The sequence below is a fragment of the Stegastes partitus genome, unplaced genomic scaffold, assembly GCF_000690725.1.
Source record: "Stegastes partitus isolate 25-593 unplaced genomic scaffold, Stegastes_partitus-1.0.2 Scaffold21, whole genome shotgun sequence".
Taxonomy (NCBI): Eukaryota; Metazoa; Chordata; class Actinopteri; family Pomacentridae; genus Stegastes; species Stegastes partitus.
The window spans coordinates 489,727-504,477 of NW_007577752.1; the positions used below are offsets into that span (position 1 = coordinate 489,727).

The 14,751-nt window shown below is 37.4% G+C and overlaps 3 protein-coding genes across 4 annotated transcripts in view; all 3 read right to left on the bottom strand.

Moving 5' to 3' along the window:
• Positions 1-231: 231 nt before the first annotated feature.
• On the bottom strand, positions 232-9,165 carry samm50 (SAMM50 sorting and assembly machinery component). 2 transcript variants are annotated; one of them, XM_008294099.1, is made up of 15 exons: positions 9,025-9,165; positions 7,785-7,895; positions 7,318-7,419; positions 7,139-7,226; positions 5,220-5,326; positions 4,923-5,053; positions 4,429-4,516; positions 3,238-3,366; positions 2,784-2,855; positions 2,611-2,697; positions 2,155-2,225; positions 1,400-1,467; positions 1,161-1,316; positions 783-924; positions 232-378 (listed from the first exon to the last, which is right to left on the bottom strand). In XM_008294099.1, exons 1-15 carry the CDS (start codon positions 9,043-9,045, stop codon positions 333-335), a joined length of 1,419 nt encoding a protein of 472 aa, XP_008292321.1. In that variant the 5' UTR covers positions 9,046-9,165; the 3' UTR covers positions 232-332. The 2 variants fall into 2 exon arrangements, with proteins under 2 accessions (XP_008292321.1, XP_008292328.1); XM_008294106.1 differs by having other exon boundaries at positions 1,161-1,307; positions 9,025-9,164.
• A 252-nt stretch (positions 9,166-9,417) lies between these two features.
• efcab10 (EF-hand calcium binding domain 10) lies at positions 9,418-11,808 on the bottom strand. Its single transcript, XM_008294119.1, has 4 exons — positions 11,691-11,808; positions 10,324-10,488; positions 9,881-9,971; positions 9,418-9,794 (listed from the first exon to the last, which is right to left on the bottom strand). The coding sequence occupies exons 1-4, from the start codon at positions 11,788-11,790 to the stop codon at positions 9,752-9,754; spliced, it is 399 nt and encodes a 132-aa protein (XP_008292341.1). The 5' UTR covers positions 11,791-11,808; the 3' UTR covers positions 9,418-9,751.
• Positions 11,809-12,837: 1,029 nt separating this feature from the next.
• Positions 12,838-14,751, bottom strand: part of uqcc6 (ubiquinol-cytochrome c reductase complex assembly factor 6) — a 2,456-nt gene continuing 542 nt past the window's right edge. The window contains exons 2-3 of the mRNA XM_008294131.1: positions 13,891-14,027; positions 12,838-13,326 (exon numbers count right to left, since the gene is read on the bottom strand). Coding sequence (XP_008292353.1) covers positions 13,216-13,326; positions 13,891-13,998 — 219 coding nt within the window. The 5' untranslated portion in view covers positions 13,999-14,027 and the 3' untranslated portion in view covers positions 12,838-13,215. The remainder of the gene's footprint in view (positions 13,327-13,890; positions 14,028-14,751) is intronic.

A 14,751-nucleotide genomic window follows, 5' to 3' on the forward strand; every position in this document is an offset into this window, starting at 1 on the left:
CTGCTTTCAATATACAAGTCTTTAATTTAAGAGCATTATCCATCCATCCATCCATCCATCCATCCATCCATCCAGATCACTAAAATTTTAAATGCATGCCATTGAAAGCTACTTGTCCATATTGTGGCAGACTCAGGTTCAGGTCTGCTGACAAATTTTTTCACTATAATTTCACTAAGTGTATGTTACCTCCAACAGCTAATGATAAGAACATATGTATCACATTAAAAGGTCGGTGTAAACATTTTTATTGAACTAATTTGTTGCAACAATGATTCTGTACAAGCATTTTCCTCTTCCATCATAATGCACCTGGCATAAAAGACATGGTTTTACAAGAATCTGATTCCTGCTCCAAACTGGACTCCATCACATATCCTGTAAGGAAAGCAGAGAATATTTTTTGAAATCAGTATCAAAGTAAGGCACAGAGCGCTCTCATCATAATGTTATCAAGTTTTCTACAGTACGAGATTACACAGAAAAAGCTTCTGTCAAACAAATAACAATTCACTTCAATAGAGCAAGTTTCTCAAACTGCCCTGCTGTTTACCACATTTGGCTTGATAAGCTCTTGGATATATTCCACATGTTAAACAGATGTATGAGCTACACTGAAACTCGCCTTTACAGTCAGCCTGTATGGGATTGTTTGCTCTAGGTCTGTTTGTCTACTTGTACCAGGATACTGGTCTTTTTGTTTACCTTAAAAATGACTCAAATCTTTCGCAAGCAAATTAAAATTCATTGTAGTTAACACTAGCCAATCAAACCAGCAGTACCTGTCTCCACTCTGGACGCCCATGGGAATGCAGTAATTCAGCTCCAGCCTGGCGATGTTTCCCAAACGCAGTACAATGCCCAGTCCATATGACCAACGGATGCATTCTGCCAGTTTCTTCAAATGTGCATGTGGCCCTTCACCTGAGTAAATACATATGTGAATTCAGCCAGACAGAAAACAAGATCATCTGCAGGTGCCTGTAGATAGAATTTAGTCTCTGCTTTGCCCAAAAAATGCAAACCTCCCAAACTTGAACATGAGATCAGTAAAATAAAGATTCAAATTAATCCAATCCTATTTAACAGAATTCACTTGGGATTTTGTCCATAAAAGCTAGAGCCTGCAATTGCTGTTCATTCTGTTTCTAGCTGCTCACCATAGTTGAGGTTACAAAGATTTCCGGCATTGAGGAAGAAGTGCGTTCTGAAGAGGTCCCCAAAGCCTCCCCTGCCTGGTCTGAAGGGTAAAGGGGTGTAGAGGTGGAGGCCTCCAGCCCAGTAGGCCTCTCCTCCCAGGTAGTCACCTGCCATGCCAGTAATGTCACCACACAACCTTTCAAATAACCAACAAACTTCAGCCTGGTTACAAGGCAGCTCAGCCAAGGTAATGCCTTACCTTCACTCTGTGGGCCCATACTGTACATACTGAATCCCCTGATACTGGTGGGGCCACCGAGATAGAACCTAGGAGGTCAACAAAGACACAAAACATACAGCAAACAATGCCATTAAGTGTTTCTGTGAATTCAGGGATTTTTTAAATTAAAATTATTTTTTTATGACTATACAGTCTAGTTTAGAGGTTTTCAAACTGTGACTGCTTTAGGCAAAATTAACAGGTGAATGCTCGTGTTCTATTAACAATTGGAAAGTAGATACTATATTTTGGGCTGCTGATCTGGCCTGCTCACCAACATGGTCAGCAGTATCAGTAGCAACATTTGAGCCCAAACGCTGCAATTTGCATTAAAAAAAAAAAAATATCCCACATCTTCCCTGATGTATACTTTCTGATGATATTATATTGTCCACTGCAAATGAACACCCATAAATCCACATAGAATTCATTGAGAAATTATGTTGTTTATAGCCCTGGCACTTACCCAAGTATCCTAATTGCTTTCGTAAGTATTGCTGCAATCCAATTCTACTTCTCTATACATCAATTGGTGCAGATAAGAACTAATAGTTCATCTGACATACTTTAAAATTTGCCAATTTACCAGAATGTAGAAAAAAAAAATATATATATATAAAGAAAAATAGCAAGCTCAAGTGGTTATAATTTTGTCTGATGCCCTGATGCACAGACTTTGAAAACCCCTGGTGTGGCTGATATTTGTAATAGGCTGGTGAGCTGTATTTCTGTACCTGTCTGCTATGCTAGTTGGCTTCTCCCCAATAGGTAGAAGCAAACCGCCCCAAAGTGAAGTGGAAAGGACCTGGAAGATAAAGTCAAAGGGTTTAGTACAGCTGACTTGTGCATAAAATCCCAAAAGCAATCGTGTTTTGTTTTTTGTTTTTTTTTTAAATGCCTAAAAATCCCTCTGTTGGTTGTCCAGTTAACATTTCTGCCAACAGGCAATTTGTACAAAAGCCTGAGCATATAACTTGAATTCTTTCCCAAGCACTTAGCCATTGCACATTAATAGTCTAAAGACATAAACAGTAAAGGTTGCATTTATGTTTATATTTATACATAAACAAATACTTTTACATCGTCCAATATGTAATTATGGTCTGGCCATGTCAAACTACTTTAAGGTAGCTTGTGTAAGTGTCTTTAGTTTGGACAGTTTATTAAATGACTGAGAAATAAAATCTCACTGAGTCCCAGAAGAGTGTCTTGTTGAGCTGGATCTCAAAGTCCTCCTTTAGGAAACTGGCATCTCCACCAGTGTAACCAGCAAGTTCCTACACAAACACAAAACATCAACCTTGAGTACAAGATCAGTCATGTTGTTTTTATACAGCATTTGATTTAATGGCAAACAACAAACCTGATGAATCTTCAACAGGCCACCTCTCCTGGGCAGGATGGAGGAGTTTCTGGTGTCGATGACCATCGCATGCTGAAACACCAAGTGACACTGTTCACACAACTACACCTAAATACTGGTTTACTTCTAGTGTCAGTCCTTTGGCAGCGTTTCACGTGATAATTAAAATTCAATATACATGATCTTCCAGAGAATATTACTGGAATCTGATGTGAATCTGCTTTGAAAACCTGACACCGAATAACAGCTTTGTAAACAATTTTCTGACAGAAAACTTAATGAAACTACACAAGCATTTTAAAGCTCTTCTTATTTTGTTGAATACCAGGTTGTAACTTGTGATTAAGGTGCACACCACCACCCTCGATGCTGAAGTGAGATCTATAGTTCCTTTTTTTCACGGGAATTTCAAAGCTCCTGATAAAATCTTCAATGTAGAAGAGAAGACAAATACCGAAAGTGAGGACTTGAGGGAATGGCCACTCTCCTCCCGGACGGCAAAAGAGGCAGTGCGAGCCAGACAGCCCAGCTCTCTCCACACTCCTTCCCACTTTAGGGTTTGGCTGGTCTTCCAAACAGGGAACTGTAGGTGAAAAATTGTAAATAACACACCAGTTTGTTACTTTGGTTTTATTATAGATCTAATGTAGTAAACCGGTATACAGCATACACTAAGTTGTAAGGTGTTGTCTCCTTACAGCACGGGAAGAACAATGGCTCTGTGAAAGGCTCTTATTGGTGTTAGTATTATCCCACTATAACGGATTAGCAAAGGCTAGCGCAGGACAACTGATCAAAACAAAGTCCAGACTATTTGTCTCTTATGAACTAACACTAGCTGAAAATTGGACTTCATGGTACCTTATAGAAGCATTTGATGGCTTCTTTTATGGTTCTTTTCATCTCATTTAGTCATTCATGAAAAAATACAACTTGAAGGGATAGTTTGGTTTCTTTGAAGCAGGGTTGTATAAGGTACTCAGCATATTACCCACAGAAGATGGCAGTACATTCTCAGTGTGGGGAAGCAGACAGGAGGACCAGCACAGAAGTTAAGTATGTATTGGTATGGACAAAGTCACCTGCAAAATGTGTTTTGGCCATCTAAAAAAGGCCCAACTAAAAACTTCAGTTTCAATGTACCATATATATTATTTTTTCCATTTAACCTTGCTATCAGACAGCCCTTTCTGATAGGGAACTGGATATTACATTACTACATTCATCCATCCATCACAGGGCTACACTTAGAGACAGACAACCAAGCACACTCACACTCACACCTACGGACAATTTAGAATCACCAATTAACCTCAACATGTTTTTGGACTGTGTGGGGGGAAGCTGGAGAACCTGGAGAGAACCCCCGCTGCACAGGGAGAACATGCAAACTCCACGCAGAAAGATCCCGGGCGTCCTGCTGGTCAACCCCTGTGTACCTTTGGTGTTTTAGAACATCGGGTCAACACTAACTTGTTAAAACATCACAAAGTAGAACAACCAAACTAATCGATTGAGGCAGCATAGCAACTGCAATCAGCTGTAAGTAATAACTGTGCCCTAAATTTGTTAATTCACTTCAGCCATGTTCCAGGGGGCAAGAGAAAGAAACACGCAATTCAGGCACGTTGAATAAAGTACTTACACTGACTTCTGCAGAGACTCCTCTGTCTGTCTCCCTCAGTGAACTCCATGGAAACTGACCTGTTACTTTGTACACGTTGACTGAGATACTGAAAGTGAAAAGAAAAGAAAAGAAAAAAAAAAAGGCATTTTCCCATGAAATTACATAATAAACCCATTCATAGTTCCTGCATTGACTGCACAAACATTTACCCTCTAAATCCTCAACCACCAGACTAATGAAGGCAGGGAAATGACCTGCATTTGTTATTGCAAATAAAGACGCCATCCCTCCGATGGAACTAACACGCACACATACCAGGACATCCTCTAGCAAATAAAGACGCCTGTGCATGCCATGATCGTGCTGCAATTTCTACTGTATGATTGTTTTTCTACATGGTTCCTGTTCCAGGTCATCATCCTCACAGATGCATAGGACATGCACACATTTCTCAATTTCATTAGACCTTAAACTATAACAAAGTTATTTTTACAAAGGTGGTCATATCTTACTTGCGCTCAAAGTGACCTGGCTGGGGTTTGAACAAGGACAGGCCGTAGGACGTCTCTTTGGTACCATAGGAAAACTGGAATGTCAGTTTTTCTGCCCGGCCAAACACATTGGGTAACTTCAGGCCCAGTACCTGAGATGACAGAAGATTAAAGACCTGATCAGAGCTTCTTTGAGCGTGATTTTGCATTTAGGAGGTAACCAAACTAAAGAAAACCGTCAAATGCAAATGCTGAAGAAAATTGAAATTGTCTTCACCGATGATACTGGTAAACCAGTGTAGTGATACTGGCACCTACCATGCTTCCCTCATTGTTTCCGACCATGGTGTTGTAACTGCCCGTCATGCGTCTCAGCTCGGTGACCTCAAAGGTCACATCAAGGCCATTAGGAAGAGCATCCTCACCTACAGAGAAGAGAAAGAAAAAAAAAAAAAAGAGTCAAATCTATTATATGTTTAGTTTAAAACTACAAGGCCGACACAGTGGTAAGAAAAAGCCTGTGAGTCCTTTGGAATTACCTGGGTTTCTGCATTAAGTAGTCATAAAATGAGCTCTGAGTCTCATTTAAGTCACGTCACAAACACAATGTGCTGAAGCTAAAAACACACAACCACTAAAAATCTTTTGCATTATTATTGATCACAGCCATAAAACAGTCACCGTGCTGGTGGAAAAAGTAATTAAATCCTTGAACTAAATAACTAGTTAGAGCTCGTTTGGTAGGCTGCTGAGAAAACTGCTCTGTATTATGGACATCTCTCATCCCCTGCATGTCACACTGTTATCACATCAGAGCAGCTTCAGCTGTAGACTGAGACCACCAAGGTGCAGCACAGAACGCCACAGTAGCCTTTAAGCTGTGTAACTCCTCCCCTTTCTGCAGTAAATGACAGCTAAAACACTGGACTCTTAGATCTCAGCAATATTTGCAATATCATTGTAATATTACTTACTTCAATAGTTTGTGCAATATGACTTTCAGCATCATGTGTAGCATTTCATTTCATGTGTAATATGTCATGTTTAATATTTTATATTTTCATTTCTCTGGTATAATACTTCAGTTTCATGTTTAATATTTTATTATCATGTGTAACATTCCAATTTCATTTGCAACATTTTGATTACAAGTGCAATAATAACTTTCACTTACATTTCAGGTGCAATATAATATTTTCTTCTTTTTTTTTTTCATTATCATGAGTGATATTACTTATTACCCCTGTCAAATTGCCAGCATTACTTCTTACTGTTCTATTCTAGCCTTATTTTAGCTCACTTATTTTATTTTAGTAATGTATTGTACTTATATCTTATTGCTTTTTACTGTTAGGCACTGCATTGCTTATGCTGTTAATTGTTTTTTATTTGTTTTTTTTTATCTGAACATTATCTAACACAAGAATTTCCTTCTGCATTAATAAAGCTTTATCTTATCTGAAGACAAGCAATCAGACCTGGATAACAGGAGAAGTTTTTGGACCCCTCCTCTTGAGAGAACTGTTTCAGCTCAGCTGTATTCTTAAGACATAAATAAATGACTTTCTTGAGGCAATTCTATACTATTGATATTGGGCTATGGTCAGGGATCTCACTGGATTTTCTTTGTTTGAAGTCATTCTATAGTAAATTTACCAAAATGTTTAGGGTCATTATCCTGCTGCATCACTCGAGGCTAAAAAAAAAAAAAAAGTATAACTGTAGTCTTATGAATATCGAAACTGATGGAGAGTACATCCAGCTCACTGCCAGCTTCATGTAAATCCCCATTTCTTTATGGTAAGTCCTTAGAGATCTGAGGCATGTCTCATACCAGACGATGTTCTTGCTAACAGCAAACTCAAAATGTGTACATGTTTTTATGATTCAAAGTAGCACTAAACCACACCTCTTCTTGTTTCACTGATTGTACTTCAGATTTGCCAACTCCTGACTAAAGTTATCATTTGTCAATGTTATTTACCTTCAGGTCCACATACTTTGTATCAGAACTGTGAATATTTAAACGATGTAGTAAGTATGAACAAGAACAGCACAATCATTGTGAGTTACAAGTTAAAATAGCCACAGATAGTATTTTTTTTTCTACTATCCCAGAGATTTTTTACTGACCCAGCTCATACAGCAAACAAAGCCCAGGAGTGTGGAAACAGCCTGTGTATAAATCATAAGTGTTCTATTTTTTTTTTTACAAACTGCACAAAGACTGACAGTACCTCTTGAGGTGTCAATAACAACTTCCACTTTTCTGAAGATACCAAGACGCAGAAGTTTCTGTCGGGCTTCGTGGGACCTTCTCATCACCTGGATGACAAATTGAACCATGTGTTGATGCCAGTTACGAGCACAAATTGAACCTGCATTAAATTGCACAACTGTATTAACATGCGCCTACATCGATCAAGTTCTTTGCCCGGAAAACTTCTGCTATTTCATAAGTCAGCAGGTCCTCCTTGGTTCTTCCAAGCCCGTCTATGTGCACTCGTTGAACCACAACCTGAAAAGCAAGAGAGACAGAAAGGCCAAGAAATATTATGACCATGGAAGACAAAATGCAGTAGATATTCAGTTGCATTCAGCCAGATATAATGATGCAGCTCATTACATCTAGAAAATGATTTTACATACATTAAAGCTGCTGGCTTCTCAGACTGTGTTTTAGATTTCATAGCATCAACAGATTAATTCATAGCCATCACATGTATATATTTTCTAAGTGGCTATTTCATATTAAACTACTGTATGGATATAAATTCAGGAATCTCTCAGGCAAAGTGCAAACAGCGTGTGGAGATAGTTGTGTCATGTAAAAGTGCTAATCAGAGTCTTTTGTAATTACTGTGTGGAACAAAATACACTCACATCCTTGTTTTCAAGAACTTCTTGCTTCGGCTCATGGTCAATTTCTGGAGCATCAATGTCGTCTGCGTGAACTCCTAACTCTGGCCCGTGCATGGGCAGAGGGTCCAGGCTCTGCAGCACAAAACATCAGAAAAACAAGTAGAATCACAATTACTTCACACAGTGTTAAAAACAAAAGTTAAAGAAATTTAAATAGGTTTTCAAAAATAGACTACAAGATCAAGGCTGTAGAGAACACTGAAGACCCACCCTTGGAAATATTTCTTTACATTTTAGGTATTCATAGGGGGAGTTTCAATAACACAACATGCAACATGTCACAATAAGTTCACACTTAGTGTAACAAAATAAAGTGCTCCACAGTTTTTGAAAGTCTAAGATGGCACTTTCAAATGTCTTGTTTATTGACCTACTGACCAATAAACCAATAAAGCCAAAGGAATTCAGTTTACACTATTATAAAACAGAGAGGAGAAACAAAAAATGAAAATAACTGATTAACATCTGCATAATAAAACTACAAACACTCAACTATCAAAACTATAAAAAATTGTTACTGACATTTTGTTTGTAACTTGTGAAAATTATGAGCTAAGCCATTCTTAAGCAAAAATCCACCCAGTTAAAAAAAATGTCTAAAAGAATTTAGAAAATGCAACACTGGTTGGTGACATGTTCATCTCAAGGATCTTAAGGAAAATGGGGAATGTAACGGGAAACAGGGACTAAATACATGATTAAATATGTGCAAAAACAAACTAATGACACCCATGAAAAAGAAAAGTCTTTGCTTCCCTTTACACTAAATTGTAATTACTTGTACCACAATAACATTCATTGACAGCTTCATATTTGTCTGGGGCTCCACATATGCGTTCAGTATTTCTAAAACCTTGTCGACACAACTGTACGAGATAAATAAAGGCGATGTAATCATTAACTCTAGAGAGGGAAACACAAGCTGCTTTAGTGAGACATCAATGAATGGAAGCACCACTAGCATCCTAAGCTATTGTCAGTGACTGGAATACACAGCCGGCATCTTTAACCGTAAGGTGTCAAAAACGCACTTTCCGCAGCATTAACTTGAGCCTGTTGTGGTCTAGCTAGATGCAGTGTGTTGCTGAGGGCTCCAGTGTGGGGCCTGTCCATGCAGAACAGCAGCCGCTCTGCCAGATAAACTCAGTGCACACAGAGAGGTCAAACTCGCAGCGAACACGTTCAGCGGACTTCTCCTTACCCTGGCGTGGACGGTGCCCATGCTGAGCTCCGCAGGGCGATGTCCCGGGAAATACAGTAGAAACTTCCGTGGAAAAAGACAAACTAATTTAACCTACAAGTAACCGGAGAAAGGCGAGGGACCTCCGTATAAGGAGGCGGCCATGTCATTTCCTGACCACGCCTCCTGCCGGGGCGCGTTCAACACAGCAACGCTGCATAAAGAAGCTAAAACACACTGCAAGGATTTACGTTTCAGTAAAGTGTATGATGTTTTCTGGTGGGATGTTACAAGAACAATAATGCGATAAGAATCATTTTAAGCATCGATATGGTGATTTAGAGAACATGGCAAACTCTAATAACTACAGTAGTTAAAAAAAAAAAAAAAAAATTGTAACATTTGTGCCTTTTTTGGCTTTCATTTATTGGCAGATTAGGTCCATACATCAAACTAAACCCCTACAACTTTACAGTGACAACTTGTGTGCAAGTGCAATGGAAAGATGGATTTTTGCTCTTTTTTTATATATAATTCAACATTACAGAAACAAATAGGAAATCCTACTTCAAGGACAGAATGCAAAGCTCGGATGCGAACACAATAACTGACTTGGTGCTATTTCTTGAAACTTTAAGAAGAAATTCCCTTACACTCCACATAACATAACATAACATAACATAACATAACATAACACAACAAAACAGAACATAACATAGGAGCTGAGGGGCAGAAAACGTCAGGGTCACTATTGTGCATATGTTGCTGAGTATCTCTGCAGGCCTTGTTTCCTGTAATGAGACAAAAATATTACCTTCACCACTTTACTGGTAAAGATCGTCTGACATGCTTGTTAGATTTTACAAACTTCTCTTACGCTTCCATTTTGAATGTCTCATGGGATATTCTGTCTTCATTTACGCCCTCAGGACATTCATTAATGTCCTTTATGCCCAGTATGGTTAGAGCTGTGGGGATAAAGTGTTCTGTGAGTATCTGTATTAGTCCCCTGTGTCATTATTCACCAAAAAGAATTTCTGTTATCATGTTATATTTTGCTGTATGAAGTGATAATTGGGTCAGTTAGAAGTAGCTATAGGTGATAAATGAATAAATACTCTCCTACATATGAAATATTGCGTTTATTGGTTCTACAGAAACACTGAATAAACACCTGACAATAAATGCATGAAAATATAGTCGATTATTTTTCTTCTGGGACACTAGAACAGTGAAGTCATAATAAATAACATTGGATTTAATTACATTGAGAATATGTGGCAGTGTCTGCCTCTGTGCTCAAAAGTGTCCAGCACTCACCCTGCTTGTACTGGGCAAACGTGATGTATTTTTGATTTGCAGGGTCCAGTATCCCTAAGACTGCATTCAAGTTAGAGTCATCAAACAGATTTGGCCCTTTCACACCAGACTGTTGAGAAATCTTCAGCACCTTCAGCATCTCAATAAGAAATTCTCTGGGATTCTCTAAAAAACAACGAAACAAAAAACAAAACAAAAAAACAATGAATGATAATGCATAGGTATTATAGTGCAAATATATTCTGTTTCTAGCAATAAAGGGCAAATCATTGGTGGATGTTTTAGGGAAGTTATCTGCAACAGTGAAACTAGGATTCTGACAAATACAACAACACAAATAGATACTGTTTTATATTAGATTAGAGGAAGAACAAAAGAGTAATATGACATTTGTGCAGTGTTAAAAGATGTGGCAACCTCTTTGCAACCTTTTTTAAGTTACATATTAGGCTACAGACCTCTGCTTAATGTCTGAGAGTTAGAATTGTGCATGCAGTCACCAGTTTATTAGCATCGATGTAGCAAAAACTAAGACGATGTACAGCCCTCAGAGAAATCCTATGTTCATAAAGTTATAAAATGGTTTTTTTTTAACTTTAAACTTTTTTGTGGTGTCATAACCACTCAAATGTTCCTCCTCCATTTACATTTTTTAGAAAAATGTCAAGATGTACATGTTTTGAATCATTTTCATTTACCAATAGTGATCCTAATCTTTCTGTACCTAACATTATTTATCCTGTTTTCTGTTCTGCATTTTGTACATATTTTGGATGTTGCCTCATCTTTTATCTTGTGATACAGCATGAAATGAAAAATACTTTATTTATCCCAGAAGGGAAATTCAATTCAATTTTTAAAAAAAAACAAAGCATGAATAACATTTTGGTCAGCTGATGTTGCTTTGGAATGCTGTAAATAAAAAATCTTGAAACTTTGATTTAGTTTATTCGGGTGAGTATCTCTCTGAAACAGTTTTTTGTTTGTTTGTTTGTTTGTTTTTACAAAATTTAACATTATAACCTACACGTACAACATCAGTTTTAGCTACGTCTACCAAATGTTTAAAATAACCTAACAACAGCAAAACAATATACTGTATTAGAACTGTTTTTTCATTCTTTCCCTTCAGTTTCTGTTACGAGGAAGAGAGACAGACAGATAGAATTCTAATCCAGCTCGAAATAACTTAAATAAGGACGCTATAAACTGCAGCTGAGCAGATAACCAAAACCGTGTTATGGCTTTTTCATTAGCTTTCAGTATCGTATGTGTGCATTATATGAGCTAGCATGCTAGCTATGGCAACAACTTTTTTTTTTTTTTACTAGAATTAGAGACGGTGTTGTGTCTGTATAAGCTCTAACCAGGTCTGTAATAGAAGAGCATGCTGGTCAGGTTTTCCATGAGCTCCATAATTTTATGTTTCTTCAGGTAATCGGCGGCTCCTTGCTCTCTGGTCGCCATCTTTTCCCGTTAACTTTTGTTTCCCCTCGTTGCTAGGAAACGCCATCCATATCCCATCCATCCAATACCTATACACCGCTGAATCCTCATGAGGGTCGCGGGTGGGGGGCTGGAGCCTATCCCAGCTGACAAGTAAAAATCCTGCCTAAACAATGCTAAGTAAAATATATATATATATATTAAAGTAAATACACAACGACAGCATGATGTATATAACATATGAACTGCTGACTAATATATTATTATACAATACATCATCGAATTATTAATAGTGAAACGTCAGTATGTCAGCAGCACGTGACTGTTGTATCTGCTGCAGCTGGAGCTAGTTTGAACTACTTTATGTACAGTTTACTACACAGGGACATACGATAAATCTTGTCACATGATTATTGGGAGCGGAAAGAAAGAAAGAAAATATGTTTTCAGGTTTTCTCTCATGTTTGATTTTTGGTAAAATATTGGGTCATTTGAACACTTATTGAAATGAAATCATGTAAAAAGTTTTGAGGGAAAATGTGAATTTAGTGGAGGTGTTAACAACTCATCGACATCAAGTCTGTAACTCTGGCTACACACTGAAATTTGTAAGATGTCAGAAGTCAGAAATGTTGGAAACCACTAATTCAATCTTTGATAATGTGTTGCATTTTAAAAGCTTTTTATATTTACATTGTGCAAAATTTTCACTTTCATTTTAAAACTGTTGAATCAATGTAGTGGGGTAGAACGTACAATATTTGTTTTTGAAATGTAGCAGAGTTGAAGAGTAAATGTCAGTACCAATTTGCTACGCTGCTTGCTTTCTGCCCAAGCATGCCAAACCCAAATGTATTTGATTTACAATGATAGAATAAAGAGAAAGCTGTAAAATCTTCCCATTTCCAAAGATGTAAACTGTCCATGTTTGGCAGCTTTGCATGATAAATGATGCTAAAGATGGTGGCTCTGTGTACCAACCACATCCTAGTGGGATGTTAACCTTTTTATAAATATTTTCATTTTTTTGCTTAAATCACTGACATTTACCACAAAGTACTGACAAAATTACGGTTTGATATTTTTATTTAAAATACATTTCATCTGTTGAATGGAAGTCATTAACTCATTTCTGACTTTAGTCACTACTCATTTACAGATTTCATTCCTCCTTCAAAAGAAGCAAACACAAAAAGAATGAAGAGACATATGAACAACACATGAGCTCCAGATAAGATCCTTGTCTCGGACGGCCAACTGTTGGAGTAGCAAATTATTCCATTCCTGTTAGGTCCATTGGAAGAAAATGGTAATCACAGAAAATAATCATTTGCAGACATCCCAGAAATGTCGATACTCCCTGGTACGCTGCAGCCTTTATCTGTTGGCAAGAACTGGACATTGTTCTGGTGAGCGTCCATTACGCAGAGCAAGTACAGTTGCACATTAGTCCACACGTTGCTCTGCTTTAAGCTGCTGTAAGGCTTCTTCTCTGATTTTGAAGCCTTGTAGTTCTGTCCTAAGCTCCCCAGGCTTAGGTGGGACTTCTGGTATACTCTGAAAGATGCAACAACAGAAAGCACTGTTAAACACATAACGGGACAACTTTTGATAACATGGTATTACATCAACATATTCTAGCTGAAGCTGAAATACAAAATTAAAAAAAACTTTTATCAATGTAAAGCATCCACAGTAAAAGTTGGTCTTTAGCATGTCCTGTGTTTTTGTTTCTTTGTTTCTTTTAGAGAAGATACTGACACAGCAGTGCTAAACAAGCTGACAGATTATTCCCCTCTGGATAATCAGGAAAAAGGAGAATGTTTTAGTAAAAGTAACACTTTTACATCTGCTGTGTGGTAGCTGTGAAATGGCATATTGGGAAGTGCAAGAAAATACAGACTGAATGGAATCATTACGGCTGTTGAAAATGGGATCTATACAAGAACAAATACCAAACAGCAGCACTATGAAGTCCCAGTCTGTCATATGTACATTACTGCTGCATGACTGTACTATTTAAATTTTTTGCATCCAAACATTCGACAGCGTTGTTTATTGATTGTAACTACAGAGCATGTACCTAAAACATTGTCAGAAAAGTTTGACTTTGTCCCTCACCAGATCAGGTAGGTAGTACTGGTGGACGGCCTGTGCTCCAGCAAACATGGCCAGAATACTGGCTGCAAACATCCTGACGTACCGAGGCCAAGAGACACCAGCTGGCATCTTCACAGACTGACAGGATCCGACTCAACCTGGAGGAAAAGATGAGTATGTAAATCAAAACTCTAAGTCGAGTAGAAGAATTAAATCTACTAGTAATAATAATCATCATCAAATAATAAGAATAAGAATAATATAACCTTTTTGCCTGCTCTTCTTTCTATTTTGGTGCCAAGTCTAACATGATCTGATATAATTTACTTTCTAACTAGAAAGTGTCTTTGACTCCTAAAATTGTTAATGTCTTATAATCAGGGACATACAATTGAACAATATGATAAGCATATAGTATAATTAAATAATCACACTAAATACTGGGATCCAAAGACACAACTTCCATAGCCATGGGTTACCATGCTAGTGTTGTGTAAAAACGTGAGCACAAATATCCTTGTCTCTGCATTATTTTATCTGCTCTGTACTTCAGATTGTCATGGAACAATGTTTTATTAAAAATGTAATAAATAATGCAGAAATAAATATTTTTGTAGAAAAAATAAACACTGCTATGACATAAATCCTGACATACATAAATGAGGCTTTAAGAAATAAAAGTCCCCTGAAATAAATAAAAGTAGTCCTTTTTAAAGTACTTTTTAAAATTTAAACTGACGAATTTAATTATTAAATGTATTTATTTATTCATGTCCTCATTTCTCAAATGTAGATTTTTTTTGTTTGGTCGTTTGTTTAACCACCAGTAAAACAACAATCCATAGCTTGTGGCCAAACCAAGTGTTTTTATTGGTTAAAATA